Source organism: Echinops telfairi, unplaced genomic scaffold (genome assembly GCF_000313985.2).
Source record: "Echinops telfairi isolate 266 unplaced genomic scaffold, ASM31398v2 ScPeMD7_7461;HRSCAF=8499, whole genome shotgun sequence".
In the NCBI taxonomy this organism is placed as follows: Eukaryota; Metazoa; Chordata; class Mammalia; order Afrosoricida; family Tenrecidae; genus Echinops; species Echinops telfairi.
Genome location: NW_022111361.1, coordinates 5141526 through 5155704, shown reverse-complemented (window position 1 = coordinate 5155704; position 14179 = coordinate 5141526). Strand labels below are relative to the sequence as shown.

General features: G+C 49.2%; 1 protein-coding gene across 1 annotated transcript in view; it reads right to left on the bottom strand.

Moving 5' to 3' along the window:
- PIP4K2A (phosphatidylinositol-5-phosphate 4-kinase type 2 alpha) overlaps positions 1-7597 on the bottom strand; it is a 127684-nt gene extending 120087 nt beyond the window's left edge. Inside the window, exon 1 of the mRNA XM_045283520.1 lies at positions 7503-7597. Within this exon, the coding sequence (XP_045139455.1) occupies positions 7503-7595 (93 nt within the window). The 5' untranslated portion in view covers positions 7596-7597. The remainder of the gene's footprint in view (positions 1-7502) is intronic.
- Between the last annotated feature and the right edge of the window lie 6582 nt (positions 7598-14179).

Below are 14179 nucleotides of genomic sequence, written 5' to 3'. Positions count from 1 at the left end.
GTATCGGGTGCAGTTCCCTGCTTCAGTTTGCAAGATTGACTTCCTACAAGACATCCCCAAGGAGAAGCCGCATGGATCTATCCCGATGCAGCCCTGGGTGCTGGAGCAGCCGGTGTGGAGACCCTTGCCAGTGCTGAGATGCTTACACGTTCACGGACTCAGCTTTCCTCCTGCAGTCGGCATCATTGCCTCTGTTTTGTGAGGTGGTGGACTTTGTGGACTGGTATTGGGTTAATGGGTTAATGTTGGACTTGTGGGCTTGGGCAGCATTGGGTTGGGATGTTTTCGTGATGCACATTTTCTTTACATAAAACTCTCTTATACATGAGTTGCTGTGGATTTGTTTCTCCAAAGTACCTAGACTAATACAGGGTACCACTGAGAGTTCCCTGTTAATCAGCAATGGCTAATTTACCGTGGGACCAATGGAACATGTGCAGTGGCATTCCTGCAGAGCCTCAGGGCACAAGGGGGAGACAGAGCATGGGGGCTGGGGGGTGGCCAGGTAGGAGGTTTTTGCTAGTCCTGTGAGAAAGCTAGCGGAGCAATGGAGCTCCAGGCCAAGCACTTGACATGTCAGCACAGGATGTCAACCGACCACCAGGAGTTTGATACTGTGTAGTGGAGCATGGACACTAAGAGTCCAGTCAGTAAGTACCACTGCGGCATGGAGGAGCCAGGAGTCTACCCACTGATGTGGGTGAAGGTTTCCGCACTGCAGATATGATGGAGAATGATGGGAGGTGAGAGATGAAACCATTTAACGTAACTGATGTGCTCGCTCTTGGTGACCTGAAGCCAACAGATGTATCTTCTGCGTCAGGAAATCACCCTCCTTCTGTGGAACTTCACTTCATCGATTTCAAGAGGGTATCAGAGCATCAAGAAGACCAAGCCTCATTAAAATGACACTAGCACAGGGCGGGGTGCCCGTGCTTCCACTCTTTCCCATCTTCACCACGTGGGCTGTCCTACCGGCTGGAGGCTTGACTGAGGTGACCAGATTTTAACATTGGTAAAGCGGGACACCATGGATAAAACTCACATCCTGGTGAAATAGCCACATGGTAGCCGAAAACTGTATACCCTAGCTTGTCGTGCATTCTTTCCAAAAACCGGGACCTTTTTAAAATACCGCAGGAAGCAGGAAAATTGGTAAAAATCGGGACTGTCCTGCCAAAAGTGGGGCATCTGGTCACCTTAGGCCTGACTCATTTCTCTATAAGCCCTGTCTTCATAAGTGAGCTACCCCAAGAATGAAGAGACGTTTGGGTCTCATCATCGAAGAAGAAGAGAGAGAAATCAAAGGTTATGATACGCAAAGCTTGGTTAACACAGAATCATAAAGTGCTGCAGTGGAAGGAGAATCCTACAGCTTCTATATGGTTTCATTTCTCATGTGGAAGATCATAGGGTTCCATCTGTCTCTGTCTTTATAACGGAGTCATAGGTGGTCACTAGCTTATGTCAAAGACATTGTGGATTCCTGATCATTCTGACAGGTGGTCTTAATGAGCAACGGCTCCCCATTTCATTTGGGTCTCCCTCTCTGCCCCCAAGAATCCCTGGTGGGGTCGTGGCGAAGTATTGGGCGGCCAAGCAGAGGCCGGCAGCTTGGAACCACAAGCGGCCGGCCCACAGGAGGGGAAAGACGAGGCTTTCTACTCCCAGCAAGTTACAGTCTCGCAAACCGACAAGGGCCGCTCTACTCTGTCCTGGGGTGTCGCTGTGAGTCCGGATTGACCCAATGGGAGTGCCTTTGGCTTTTTAGGTCCCCACCTCTCCCCTGCCACAAATCTTCCCCTCATGCCTCCTGTTGGTCAGCTGATTAGCTAGATTTAAAAACCTGTGGTCAACCACTTCACACACTTGAGGGTCTAGTACTTAAAACTTTTAAATTTGTAGATAATGTATGTTTAAGTGGTAGACCCAGGAAGCTATTTTTTTTCTCTCTATAAGCACGCTTTATTTCATTGTATTTGAGGTTGCTGTTCATTGATCCATTTCTTTGAGACACATTCATGATAGCAATGCCTGATATGAAAAATGTCATTTAACTTTCTGGTTAACTCGCTCCTTGAACGTTTAACCTCAACACCACAAATTAAAACATATCCCTTGTCTCTATTTCAGACTAAACAGCTGACACAGGTTGTGAAAATAAGTTACCAAAAAAAGAAAAGAAAGAAAATAAGTTACCATCTTGAATAAGACTGACTTCATCCTACTTGATAATTTTTGCATTCCACATAGGGCTCTGGGTGTGAATGTTCAGATGTTAGTACACAAATTCTTGGCTTTTTGAAGTCCTTAGTGTGAGAAAATCTAAGTTTTAAGTTTGACTTCTATGTGGTCCAACCATTCTATGTAGCCCACTGCAGAACTGGCAGCAGAACTAATCACGGTTTATCAGGGTGGCACAAACAAAGCATTTGGACTTCTTTGCTATGTCTTTATCTAGTTAGAAGGGGCCCTGGTGGTGCAGGGGGTTATGTGTGGCACTGCCAACTGCAGTTCCAAACCACCAGCTGCTCCTCAGGAGAAAGACGGGGCTTCCGACTCGTGTAAGCATTTGATAGTCTTGGAAACCCAGAGGGGCATCTACTCTGTTCTGTTGGCTCGCCGTGAGAAAGAATGGACAGTTATGTTGGTTACACAGCTACATGCAGACTATGTGCTTAATAGTTAGATGTATATACGCTACATAATCATGAAAAGGAACAAGAAGAATTATGTTAGCCATTATGACGTTGAAGGAAAGATGGATGAGGTAGTTAGTTTATTGTGCCAACCTGGCCAATAAACACATGTGGGTTAATTGAAGGGCAGAGAGATAAATGGCTCAGCGAGCCTAGCTTTTCTTTTCTCTTGCTCTTTCATCATCAAACTAGTGTGCAGCTGCCTTGCTTGTTTTGTGCCTCAATTTGCAAGCTACACTACCTGTGGGACATTTAACCCGTGGACTGTGACACTGTAATTTGAGGTTCCTTCAAGACCTGCTTCACCACACCATTGGAATCTACATCTCTTGAGCTGGGGACTGTGGGACCCTGTCATCTGGCTGACTGTGGGTGACCTGCCTTGCTGTTTGCTGCCTGTGCCCGAATAGCCTGAATTGCTCTACAGAGGACTACCAGGCGGCCCTCAAGACTTGAAGGACTGCCAGTGTCTCACAACTGTCTCATGGGAGTGAATTGCACTGAGCCATTTGTACTGCTTTATAATTTAATTAACTGTTTATTTCTTACATTATACAGATAGAATGGATATAAGAATAAACAAGAACTGCAGAAGCCAGAGTTTAACTGATAGAGAGACAAGTGGTTTTTGAGTTTATAAAAATTTTTATGAGGGTAGCTACCCAATAAACCAGTTAGAGCAAATGGTTTGAGAATGAGGGTAACGAATGTACAAATGTGCTTTAGAAAATTGATGCATGTATGGATTGTGATAAGAGTTGTATGAGACCCCAATCAAAAGATTAAAAATAAATAAATAATAAATAAATAAACCAAAGTTAGATTACTAGGTTCTTCATGTTTAAGGTTACTCTGGGGCAGCGAATAGTTCAAGAGCATTGATCCTATGGCTCTGCAAACCGCTTTGACACGTTCTCACTGTCCAAGGAGGCTGACTCTCTGCAGCCGTGCGGCGCTAGCTCCTGACCGTGGAAGAGTGGTGTCAACACCCCCATGGCGAGAGGTCGTGGGCTGAGTCACCCAAAGCTCCAGAACGAGCTGCTGGTTCCTGTTTGGGCCGTGCCAGTCACCCCAGAATGTCTTTCTTTCTGTTCCGCCCCCGGGGCAGCACGGAAGCCCGAGAAGCACTGACAACACTGGTGCCCAGCATAGGACACGGATACAGAAGCCTTTGTGGTCAATATCAATAGAAACAAGGCACAGGGGGACGGGACGGGTGGTGCCAGTGCCAGTACAAAGGCTCCCTACAAAGACTGTCATGGGAGAGAGAGAAAGGGAGGACACTGGCTGGCAGAAGTGGGGCGTGGGGAAAGAGTGGGTGCCTGGGGCAGAGACCCAGGAGCTGGCCCTCTGGGGTCTAGGCTCAGCTTGGCCTCCACTTCTTCTGCACTTGGCATTAACCTCACTGCTCACACTTACTGGACTGTCTGCCAGGCGCCACAGTAAACTCCTCAGATACAGGATCTCACTTAAGTTTTCAACCAGATTGGGTTGGTATCTCAGAGGAAGGGGGCCCTGATGGCATAGTGGTTATGCATTGGGCTGCTAACAGCAAGGTCAGCAGTTTGAAACCACCAGCAACTCCCGGGGGAGGGAAAGATGGGCCTTTCTACTCCCGTGTCAATTTAATCTGAAGAAACCACAGGGGTGGTTCTACCCTGTTCTATAGGGTCCCTCTAAAGGCCGGGTAATTCCCTCTGGAGAGTTAGCTGTGGGAACTCTCACGGAGCATCCTCCTCTCGGAACACGCGTGAGGTCTCAAGGCATCAGCATCAAGTCAAGGGCGATGGCTACTACTGTCATTCCATTTCACAGATAGGACACTGGGGTGAGGCAGATCAGACAACTGGTAGCTACCGAGGCGTAGAACTGAGACGGAACCCAACCGAAGCTTTGAGCTTCCCAGTCACGCAGCTCAGCGATCTCAGCTATGAAATGCCGGAGCTGGCCCGGCCGACCTGAAGACCCCAAGCCAAAGTCATTGCCACCGAGTCTGATATGCACTCACAACATCCCCGGGGACAGCAGAGAGGTGCCCCTGAGCGTTCCTGGGTTGTACCTCTTGACGGGAGTTACAAAGCCGGTCTTTCTGCCAAAGAGAGGCAGGTGCTTTCGAATGACGGGTCTGGCAGTTAGTAGCCCGACAGAGCCACTACACCAAGGCTCCTTCAGGATTCGAAGACCCGTCCAAATACCAGACAGAGAGCCTACAAAAGTACAGTTCACCTTAAGATGCTACCACGCTTCTCCATGGTGGTTAAAGAAAAAAAAGATTGTGATAAGAATTGTATGAGCCCCCAATAAAATGATTTTTAAAAATGTTCAGAATAAAATTATTAAGTGGACATTTAATGGAATGTTTGTACACTATGGCTACAATGTGTGTGCTGTCTGTAATTTTCATATGTGCAACGGAAACTTGGAAAAGACTGTCAGGTAGCTGGATAGGGGGGGTGTTCCTCCCCATGCCTAGGGCCCTCTAGAGGAAGTTGGAAGTCGATAAAAGACTAAAGGGAGTGTGCCCAATCAGGCCCCAACCCAGGGGGCTGTGCACCTAGGTAGGTGGTACACCTGGGTGGGCCCCAATCTAGGCCAGGTGGGCTTAATTCAGCCAATAGGGTCAACCAGTGCCATCGACCACACCTCCCAGCGGAAGTTCCTAAAAAAACCTTAAACAGAGAAACCACACTCTTCTCCAGCTTCTCCTCCGAGGTTCCACGTGGCCAGGCCAAGAAGGTCTCTCTCTCTCTCTCTCTCTCTCTCTCTCTCTCTCTCTCTCTCTCGCCTCAGGCTACCACGAGTGGGTGTGCAGTCCCACGAGGTTTGCCCATGTTCAGGGACTGTAAAACCTGAAACTTCTCCCGTCCTTTACAAAAACATGTGGATCACACACCAGGCTTTGGTGTGAATTTCTTTCTCGTGCAAAGCCAAAGACCAAGGTATTTCTCACCAGAGAAATCTAACAAGACCTCTGTCACTGAAAAGCTGTAATTTCTCTGACATGCCTAGTCATTAAAGAAAGGAAGCACGAACACTCCTTCCAACTCCACTAAACCTTTAAGAACATCCTAACATCGCATCCGTACAGGATGCAAAATAGCTTCTTGAAGCAATTATTTGCGAAAGTCAATGGGTTCTGTCTTTCTTTATGAAGGTATGAGTCACAAAAAGCAGGGCAAAATGTACATAATTCTTTCCTTAAAAATAATAAAACACCCTTAAACAACAACACTATATGGCCCAACTCAGAAAAGGTGTCTCAATTCCTCAGCCAGATGTTCCGATTGACCTTGCGTCGAGTTACCACCACTGCTGTACAACACAGGTGTGTTTGGTTTTTTTGGATGGGTAAAAGCTTCTGACCAGAACCAGTATCCCTCCTGCGGGTGGAAGACTGAATTCCCACTGGCAAGAACACAGGTTGCCAAATCGGGAGTAATAGCTGCTGGGTGGAGAGAGACCCAGCTGGTAGTGCTCAGAAACTGAGGCACGCAGGTGTCCCCACAAAGCCCAGGCCACAGTGCTGTGGCCTTTAAAACACAAACAAATAAGCCTCAGCGATTTGGTTTTTAAGTCTGGCAAAGAATGGGTTCCTAAATTGCAAGGCAGGATGAATGGCACCCAGTGAACACAGGCACGCCACCTTACGCACTTTGCGCCCACACTTAAAGATAACTAACCATGGGTTTGCATTCAGCCAAGATTACGCAGAAACGGACCAGAAGAAGAAGAAAAACCCAAGACAAAAGTTGCTCACGTGTGGCATGAACGCTGAGATAGTTCATCTGACTGTCACGTGGGCGGGTCACCAGGAAACTGATGCAGGGCCATGGCAGGGGACGCACTATTGTGTGTTGTGAGGCTGCGGGGCCTGACGGCCGCTGGCAGGACAGAGCTACACAGAGGGTAGCATGGACCCCTGAGACTGGGGCAAAACGCAGGCTGGCCACAGGGGAGTCTATCTTGAAAGGCCTTCATCCCTCCTCAAAAATCCCAAGGCACACAGGTAGCAGAGGGCTTACTTGTATCCCAAGAACCACATCCCTACCATTTAAATAGGAGCGCGAGGTTTAAAGTGTAATTCCGAGACACAAAGTTACAACACTTGTGAGCAGTAGGGTGAACAGGCGAAGCCCAAAGGCCCCGTATCAGTGTAGAGTCTAAAGAGAAAAAGAATGTGACTGCCGATGTGGACAGGACTTTAACTTCCGATTCTTAGGGAACTCAAGTGAAGAAGTGCATCGTATCAAACAACAAGTCTCCCCCACCCCCCCAGCTTGGGACTTCTACGAAAGGGTCTGGACTTCACAAGGCAAAATGTGATGCAGCCTCCCCACACCCCACACCCACCGAGGCTGAATCCGTCAGAAGATAAACACTTTCCACTTAAAGGACTCATGTCCCAAATAAACAAAACCCCTCTGTGCCTCTATGGCTGATAAGCATTTCCCAGTGATAAGTTTGCTTCTGCCTGGGGGGGTCACTGACACAGGAAGTGAATTGAACCGAGAACCAGGGCTTTGGGCCATTTGACCGGAGGGTCTTCTCAGAGGCCACCGGCATAACCCCCAGGGTGAGTGCTGAAGGATTCACCTCCCCTCCCACAGAAAACGAGGCCATTTAAATGGGAGCCAGACCGCTCAGGGATTCTCCCCAAAGGTGTACAAAAGCAAACTCTGGCCCATTCCCAAGGACCCTTTTCCCATTGTGTACTAACCCCCCCCCCCACCAAATAAAAGGTCATAAGGCTGACCACTTCTTACCACCACCACCACCACCACCATCACCATGCCACCTCCCTACCTCCGATGCCCTTCTCCCCAGGCCTCTGTGGCATTTCTGGAAACAGTGACCCAAATCAGAGGGAGCAGGAACTTGGCGGAAGAGCAGCGACATGGACACAGGGTTTTAATAATTGACATGAGCGAGCTCAGGCAGGTTGCCTGGTTGGTGTGAGTTGCCCTTAGGCTAGCTGGCGGATGTTGACCCGTGTGCCCGCCCCGAGTTAGGAGGGACACCTGGGAGTAACCTAAACCCACTGCAGCTGAAGTCTCTTCCCACTCACAGCGAGCCGACAGGACTAGAGTACAACCAACTACTCCTGTGCGTCTTTACGAAAGCCGATGAGTTTGAACTGCTGACCTTGCAGTTAGCAGCCGGGTCACCAGGCTCCTCGTGGGACGAGACGTCTTTTAAAAAGTTCTTGTGCTCTATTTGTTGTAAAATTCGGATACCCTCCCCTAGCTCGTCTCTGAAGTTATAGAGGTCGCTGGCAAGCATTGTGTCCTCAGGACAAAGATAATTGTAAAGGCATGGTTCCCCCCTCTCTCTCTCTCATCGTTTTCCTACTTTCTTAGCAACCGTGGGAGGTGGAGGAGGAGAGTGTGCCAAAAATGTGCATCTGGTTTTTACTGTGGTCGCACTGGCCTACCCATCGGGCTGTTAACCGCCAGGTCAGGGGTCCGAATTTACCAGTCTCTCTTCTGTAAAGAGGTAAAGTCTCAGAAATCCAAAGGCGCAGTTAGTTCTGCATGTCCCACAATGTCGCTGTGGTCAGCAGCGACTTGAGGGCAGTGAGAGGTCTCAGTTACCTGATACCCGTTTGTAATTTCTTATTCCATATTTAGAACGACAACAACAACTACTACTGCTAAACAGCCACTAAGCTGAGCATCAGCTCTTGTTTGAAAATAATTTTGTGATCTTGTCATGACTATAAGGTAAGAAAATGAAGAACTCCCCCAAATGCGGCCCCAGCGAGCCTCGGGCACACAGCCCGTTGGCATTCCACGTCACGTGCACTGGATCTCAGTCTGCAGCTGGAGGGCCAGAGGATCAGGCACAGCAAATTAGAGGCAATTACAGAGTTAGCGGAAACAGGCAGCTGACAATGGGTGTGAAATGTATTTGATTTGTTTTGGGAGCAAGAGGTCAATTTTCTACAGCTGCTCTACCATTTGTTTTTTTCAAGTGGTTATCTGTGTACTTACAGATAAGTCCAAAGATGCAAGTATATTTTAATTAGCATCTCCCGCTGAGATGTGAACCATCGCCAGATACGCAGAAAAGAAAAATGCTTTCCTTCTGACGAGCCAAATGAAAATGTCTTGCGAGCAGGACAGGGTACAGCTGGGAGTGAAAGTTGCAAAGGCCTGTGGTCACAGCGTCTCTACACTCAAACGCCCCCCAATTAAGACACCTACGGGAAGGTTTCTGTTGAGGAAGGCTCATTAAGTCTATCTTTTAATTGACGGCTACTTGGCGAAAATGAAACTGTCGTTGGGGCTATTTAAACTCTTGCTTGGAGTCTTGCTCTATTTTGTCACAGAGACACAAACTGTGCCACTGGTCATTGGTCAGCTTGGTATCTGTAAGCTCCAGCTCATGCTAGAAGGGCCTCGTCACTGAACGGACCTGCCCAAGGGGCTGGCCCGCCGCCAACTTCACCCAAGGTTGTAGTCCTGTTAACATCTTACCTCCCATGGCCCAAAGACTCCCACAACAGCGAAAACGCCCGGCCCGGGAATCAGGCCCCACTCAGGAGTTCAGTTGACGATCTCGTTATGAGTGGAGGCTGGGCAATGAGTGACGCTGAAGCCAGACATTCACAGTCTGACCGAGGTAATACTGGCGTTTTAAAGACTAAAGGAGAAATGTTGCCAATGAAAACAGTATCTTACAATGTGGTCCATTCACAAGTGTGCCGGACCTGGAGCCACGGGATCTCTAAATCCTGGTTCGGCCCCTTAATCACCACCACGCTACCTGGAAGGAAACCCCACTCTGCTCTCTCCACCTCGATCCATGCTTTTGTAAAACAGGTTTGAGGAGATAGGAGATGGCCGAGGACGGACGTGGGGTGTGTCCCGACGGGGACTTAGAAGATGCTTGGATTTCCTGCTTCAGACTAGAGGAAATTTACATCAAGACTTGGGCTTCTGACGTCTCCATTCTTTCCCAAAGGAAAGGTCTGGCAGCCTTGCCAGACATAACGCCCGATGCCAAGTGACGGTGGAGTTGTGGCCTCTAGCTCCCTTCGCTTCTGGCTCTGGAATGGGTCACTCGCTACAAGCGTGGGACCCCACGGGATTCCAATGGTGGTCAGCCCTGCAACTACAGGCAAAATCTTTTAAAGCAACAGTCCACAGAGTTGCTCCGATTTTCAGAAGTGGGGAACCTCCTTTTTCGTTTGATTCCTCTGTTTAGGGGAAGCAACAGCCCCAATATTATAATCCAGTCTGGCAGCTCTGCTTTATGCTCCCAGTTCCTGTGAGGGGGTTAAGGTTACCACTCGCTGGAAGTGGGCGGTCATGTCTTTTCTGCTTATTCACCCTAGGTTGAGGATGTCCTGATAGGGCCCCAAGGGGTTTGTGGTAATCACCTAATCTGGTGTCAGTTTAAGGATTAAAAGTGTAGGGGTAGAGTCTAGGCTGTCAATCTGGAGATAGCCAATGAGACTTCTGTGTGGGCATGGGCTTCTCCTGAGAATTCTGGGAAATCTGGTACTTCCTCCTTGGAGGCAGAAGACACCTCTCTCTCTCTGCTACTCCCTGGGAGACATTGCAGAAGACAAGCTACATGGACGCAACCAGAGAAGCCACAGAGAGACCCCTGCTAGTGCTGAGATGCTTACAACGCTACTGGATCTAAAGACTTTCTACCCACTGGCTTGAGCATCCAGCATTTGGCTTCATTGCATGCATTTCGTGAGTCTGAAGAGGATTTTATAGATTGGTATTGGACATAAGGGCTAATATCGGACTTATGGATTTGATCTGGACTGGGCTGGGATGTTTTCTCAATATTCAATTGCTCTTGTATATAAACCTCTCCCTTATATACATATGTGTGTTTATGAATTTGTTTCTCTAGTCTACCCAGACTAACACAGGGTTTGTGACAGCAAGTTTTCCATAAAGGTGTCAGTCAGAATGTGAAATGCGGCCAGCAAATCTGACGGAGAGGAGGCCTGGCCTCTAATCTTCTGTAAGCGGTGCTGGGCTAGCTGTGGAGAAGGTAAGGGGTTTGTGATGTAAGACACCACCCCCCAACCCCCACACTACCACCCACTGGCAAGGCCACTCCGGCTGGAAAGCAAGCAACCATGAGGACACCGGCCACTCCTGCACACCATGAAGGAAGAAGTCCCCGGGGTGGCAGAGAGCGGGATGGGCGAGGACAGGTCTGTGTTTGGGGGGAGAACAAAGAAAAAAAGTTTTCCTCTGACACACTTCTTCCTTGGGACCTATATTAAGAGTGCAGAAGGAAGTACGGAATTCCTGACCGTTGGCTTTCTTTTCCACGGACAGAACGAGGGGCCGCTTGTTTCACTGCACAAGATCCATCTAGAAAGGACAATCTGAGGAAGGCTACTATATATGTGTGTGTGTGTGTGTGTGTGTGTGTGTGTGTGTGTGTGTATTATATATATATTCTTGGATTCTTATTTTAAGTAACAAATAGACCTTGCATTTATATCCCCTCCTTGGCCCAAGCCCAGCTAAAGTGGGGGAGAGACAGAGTGAATAACTGTGACCAAGCAAACGGAAGAGCACGCAGCAACATCAATTTAAGAAGCATTTTTCAAAAGACAAACTCCACCCATGGAGGGCAGCCACCTCCAGGAAGAGGGGAGAGGGCTGCCTTTCCAATGCCTGTGGCCTCTTGGCTCTCACAGATAGACGCTGGCCCGGGTGCGTGGGTCAGTGGCAAGAGCTGAAGCCCCGACCCTTCCCCGGCAGACCAGGCATTGATGGCCTGGAGGTTCCCACTCTGGCAATGCCAACACAGAAGCCGGCAGCGTGTGCCGCTAGGTACTCGCAGGAGCGAGAGTCTCTCTGCTCTCACTTCAACCTCTGCTTTGCTGCAGTCACACCTGGTGCTAGTGTCACTCCCTGAGAGGGGCCAGGAGAAAGGCCTCCACGGAAAGGCCACCAGGGAGCAACCCGGAGAAGCCCGAGGGCCGATCCCCTCAGACTATGTGCCCAGAGCTTGCGGTCTGCTCCCTGTGTCCCGTCCTGAAATGGCAATGGCTGGCCACGGGCACTCACCAGACACTACAGAGAACCTCTAACGGACAGCATTCCTGACCAAGCGCAGGGCGGTGGAAAGGAGGAAGACTCTCAAGGAGATGGGTGGACAAGACCCAGTGGCTGCAGCAGTGGGCTCAAACACAGCCATATCCATGGGGCGGTGCAGGACCAGGCTGGGTTTCCTTCTGTTGTAAAAGCGTCGCTGTGTTAGTCCGGGTAGACTAGAGAAACAAATCAAGGGGCACTCACATGTGTATAAGAAAGAGCTTTATAGAAAGAGTAATTGCATACTAAGAAAGTATCCTAGCCCAGTCCAGATCAGGTCCACGAGTCTGATAGTTGCCCATATGTCTGATCAATCTATAACATCCTCTTCAGACTCACGAAACACATGCAATGACACTGAATGCAGGAAGATCACAGGCCAGTGGGTGGAAGGTCTTGTGGATCCAGTGGCGTGTAAGCATCTCAGCGCTGGCAGGGGTCTCCAAGTGGCTTCTCCAGCTCCAAAGCTCTGGCTGCCCTCAGCCTTGTTTCCATGTGTCTTGTCAACCAGAATGTCTGGCAAGGAACTGAGCCTGCGTCCTGCCTCCAGCGAGCTATTTATCTCCTTCTCAGAGCTTCCAAATGAGGTCAGCAAGCTGCGACCTGATTGACAGGCTAGACTCCACCCCTTCACTCTGAATCCTCTCAAATCGACCACAGAGGACGTAATTACTACAGCCACCACGAGTCAGAACGGGCTCAATGGCACTTAACAACAGATAAACCATCACCGGGCCTTCATGGAAAGCTTCTACCATGAAATAACTCAACCTCACAGCCGTCAAATACATTCCCACCCACAGCGACCCTACGGAAAAGGGCGGAACTGCCCCTGTGGCTTTCTAAGGCTGCCACTCAGTCTTTGCAGGAGTGGAAAGCCTTGTCTTTCTCCCAGGTAGTAGCTGGTGGCCTCAAACTGCTGATCTTGAGGTTAGCAGCCCGACTTGTAACCACTATGTTACATGAAAGGGACGAACACAGATCTGTGATGTGCTCCGTGATAGGTAACATCAGCCAGTACCACATCTTCAAATTGTATCCTTACAAAGTACCAAAAGTAATTGAGTCGTACCACAATGACGATGACAACTACTGATTTTATCAAAAGCCGTGCAGAGTTTTAAACAAAGGGAGGGCTGTCAGAAAAGGCTAGAGGAACACCGATCCGGGCAGAAAGTCAACGTCTAATGCCTGGAATCAACAAATGCAGCAATGACGGGAGCAGCTGGATGACCAAGGAATACCGAGACTCCCCGCCAGTGGGAATTAGGATCACTGATAGTGTGTGCTCAGTGGGGAAGCCCCCGAGGAACCAACCGGAAGTGGAAAACATAGTTGTGTTCAGTGTACTTCCACATTTTTTTCAAGGTTGTACATTTACAAATTTGTAGGAGAAACTGATTAGAGTACATAAAAAAGCAGCTGGTGGAGTGGGCTTGGGGACCTGCAGGGCAACAACGCTCACACTGCATGGGGTGCTTTCCTGTCTTCCAGTTCCTTATCACAAGCTGCTCCCACAGCAAGGACGAGGACGAAACACGGTGCCCGAGGAGCGCCTAAGCTCAGGCCCTGGTCCCTAGTCAGGAGGGCACACTCCCTGGGGAGGAGCAAGCGGAACTTCCTTTTATTTCGAAGACAAGTGCCTTCACAAAATGTATTACGTGGTTTGACACGTGCCCCCAGGAGCCCACCTGCCAAACTGTCACGAGCAGTATATCGTGAGGCAGAAATCCTGAGGAAGCTTCACAAGCCGCAGACGGGAGGTGGGGATGAGGCATCGTTAACTCCAAGGGCTGCCCTGGTCACTGGATAGACGGATGAGGCCACCGGGCTCCACTGAGCTGAACACACGCTCCCCAAAGAGACAGGAGTTTTGAAAGATGCCTAAATACAAAATTGATGCCTAAATATAAAACGGAAAAACCCCACCTAATTCACCCCTCACGTTCATTGCTTCTGGTCTGTTGGGTAGTCCCTGCTAGCTTCCAAAGCTTGCCAGCAGCTGCCCAGCACCCCACAATGGATCTCTATGCATTAGGAGCCACAGAGGAAGGAGAGAGAGGGGACAAGAAGGATCTGGAAGGTTCGGCTAGTCGGCTCCTTTGCCAAAGCTGGAAGGGGCCTGCTCCGCGGCTCCCGTGCCTGGACATGTTGAGCTAAGATTCTGCAGAAGAATCCTGGCCAAAAGAAGGGGAAACTACTAGAGGACTTCAAATTCTCACGGAACGTTCGATTTCTGGAGCCCAGAAACCGGATCAACCCCTGGAGTTTTTGCCTGAGAGGCTCATGATAACAAAACACCCCATGAAGTCTTCTGAAAACTAGACCGCAGTCTAGCTTATCTCGTTAAAAATAAAATGTCTGTATGCCTTGAGCAGTATGCTCTTTTGAGATACCGACCAG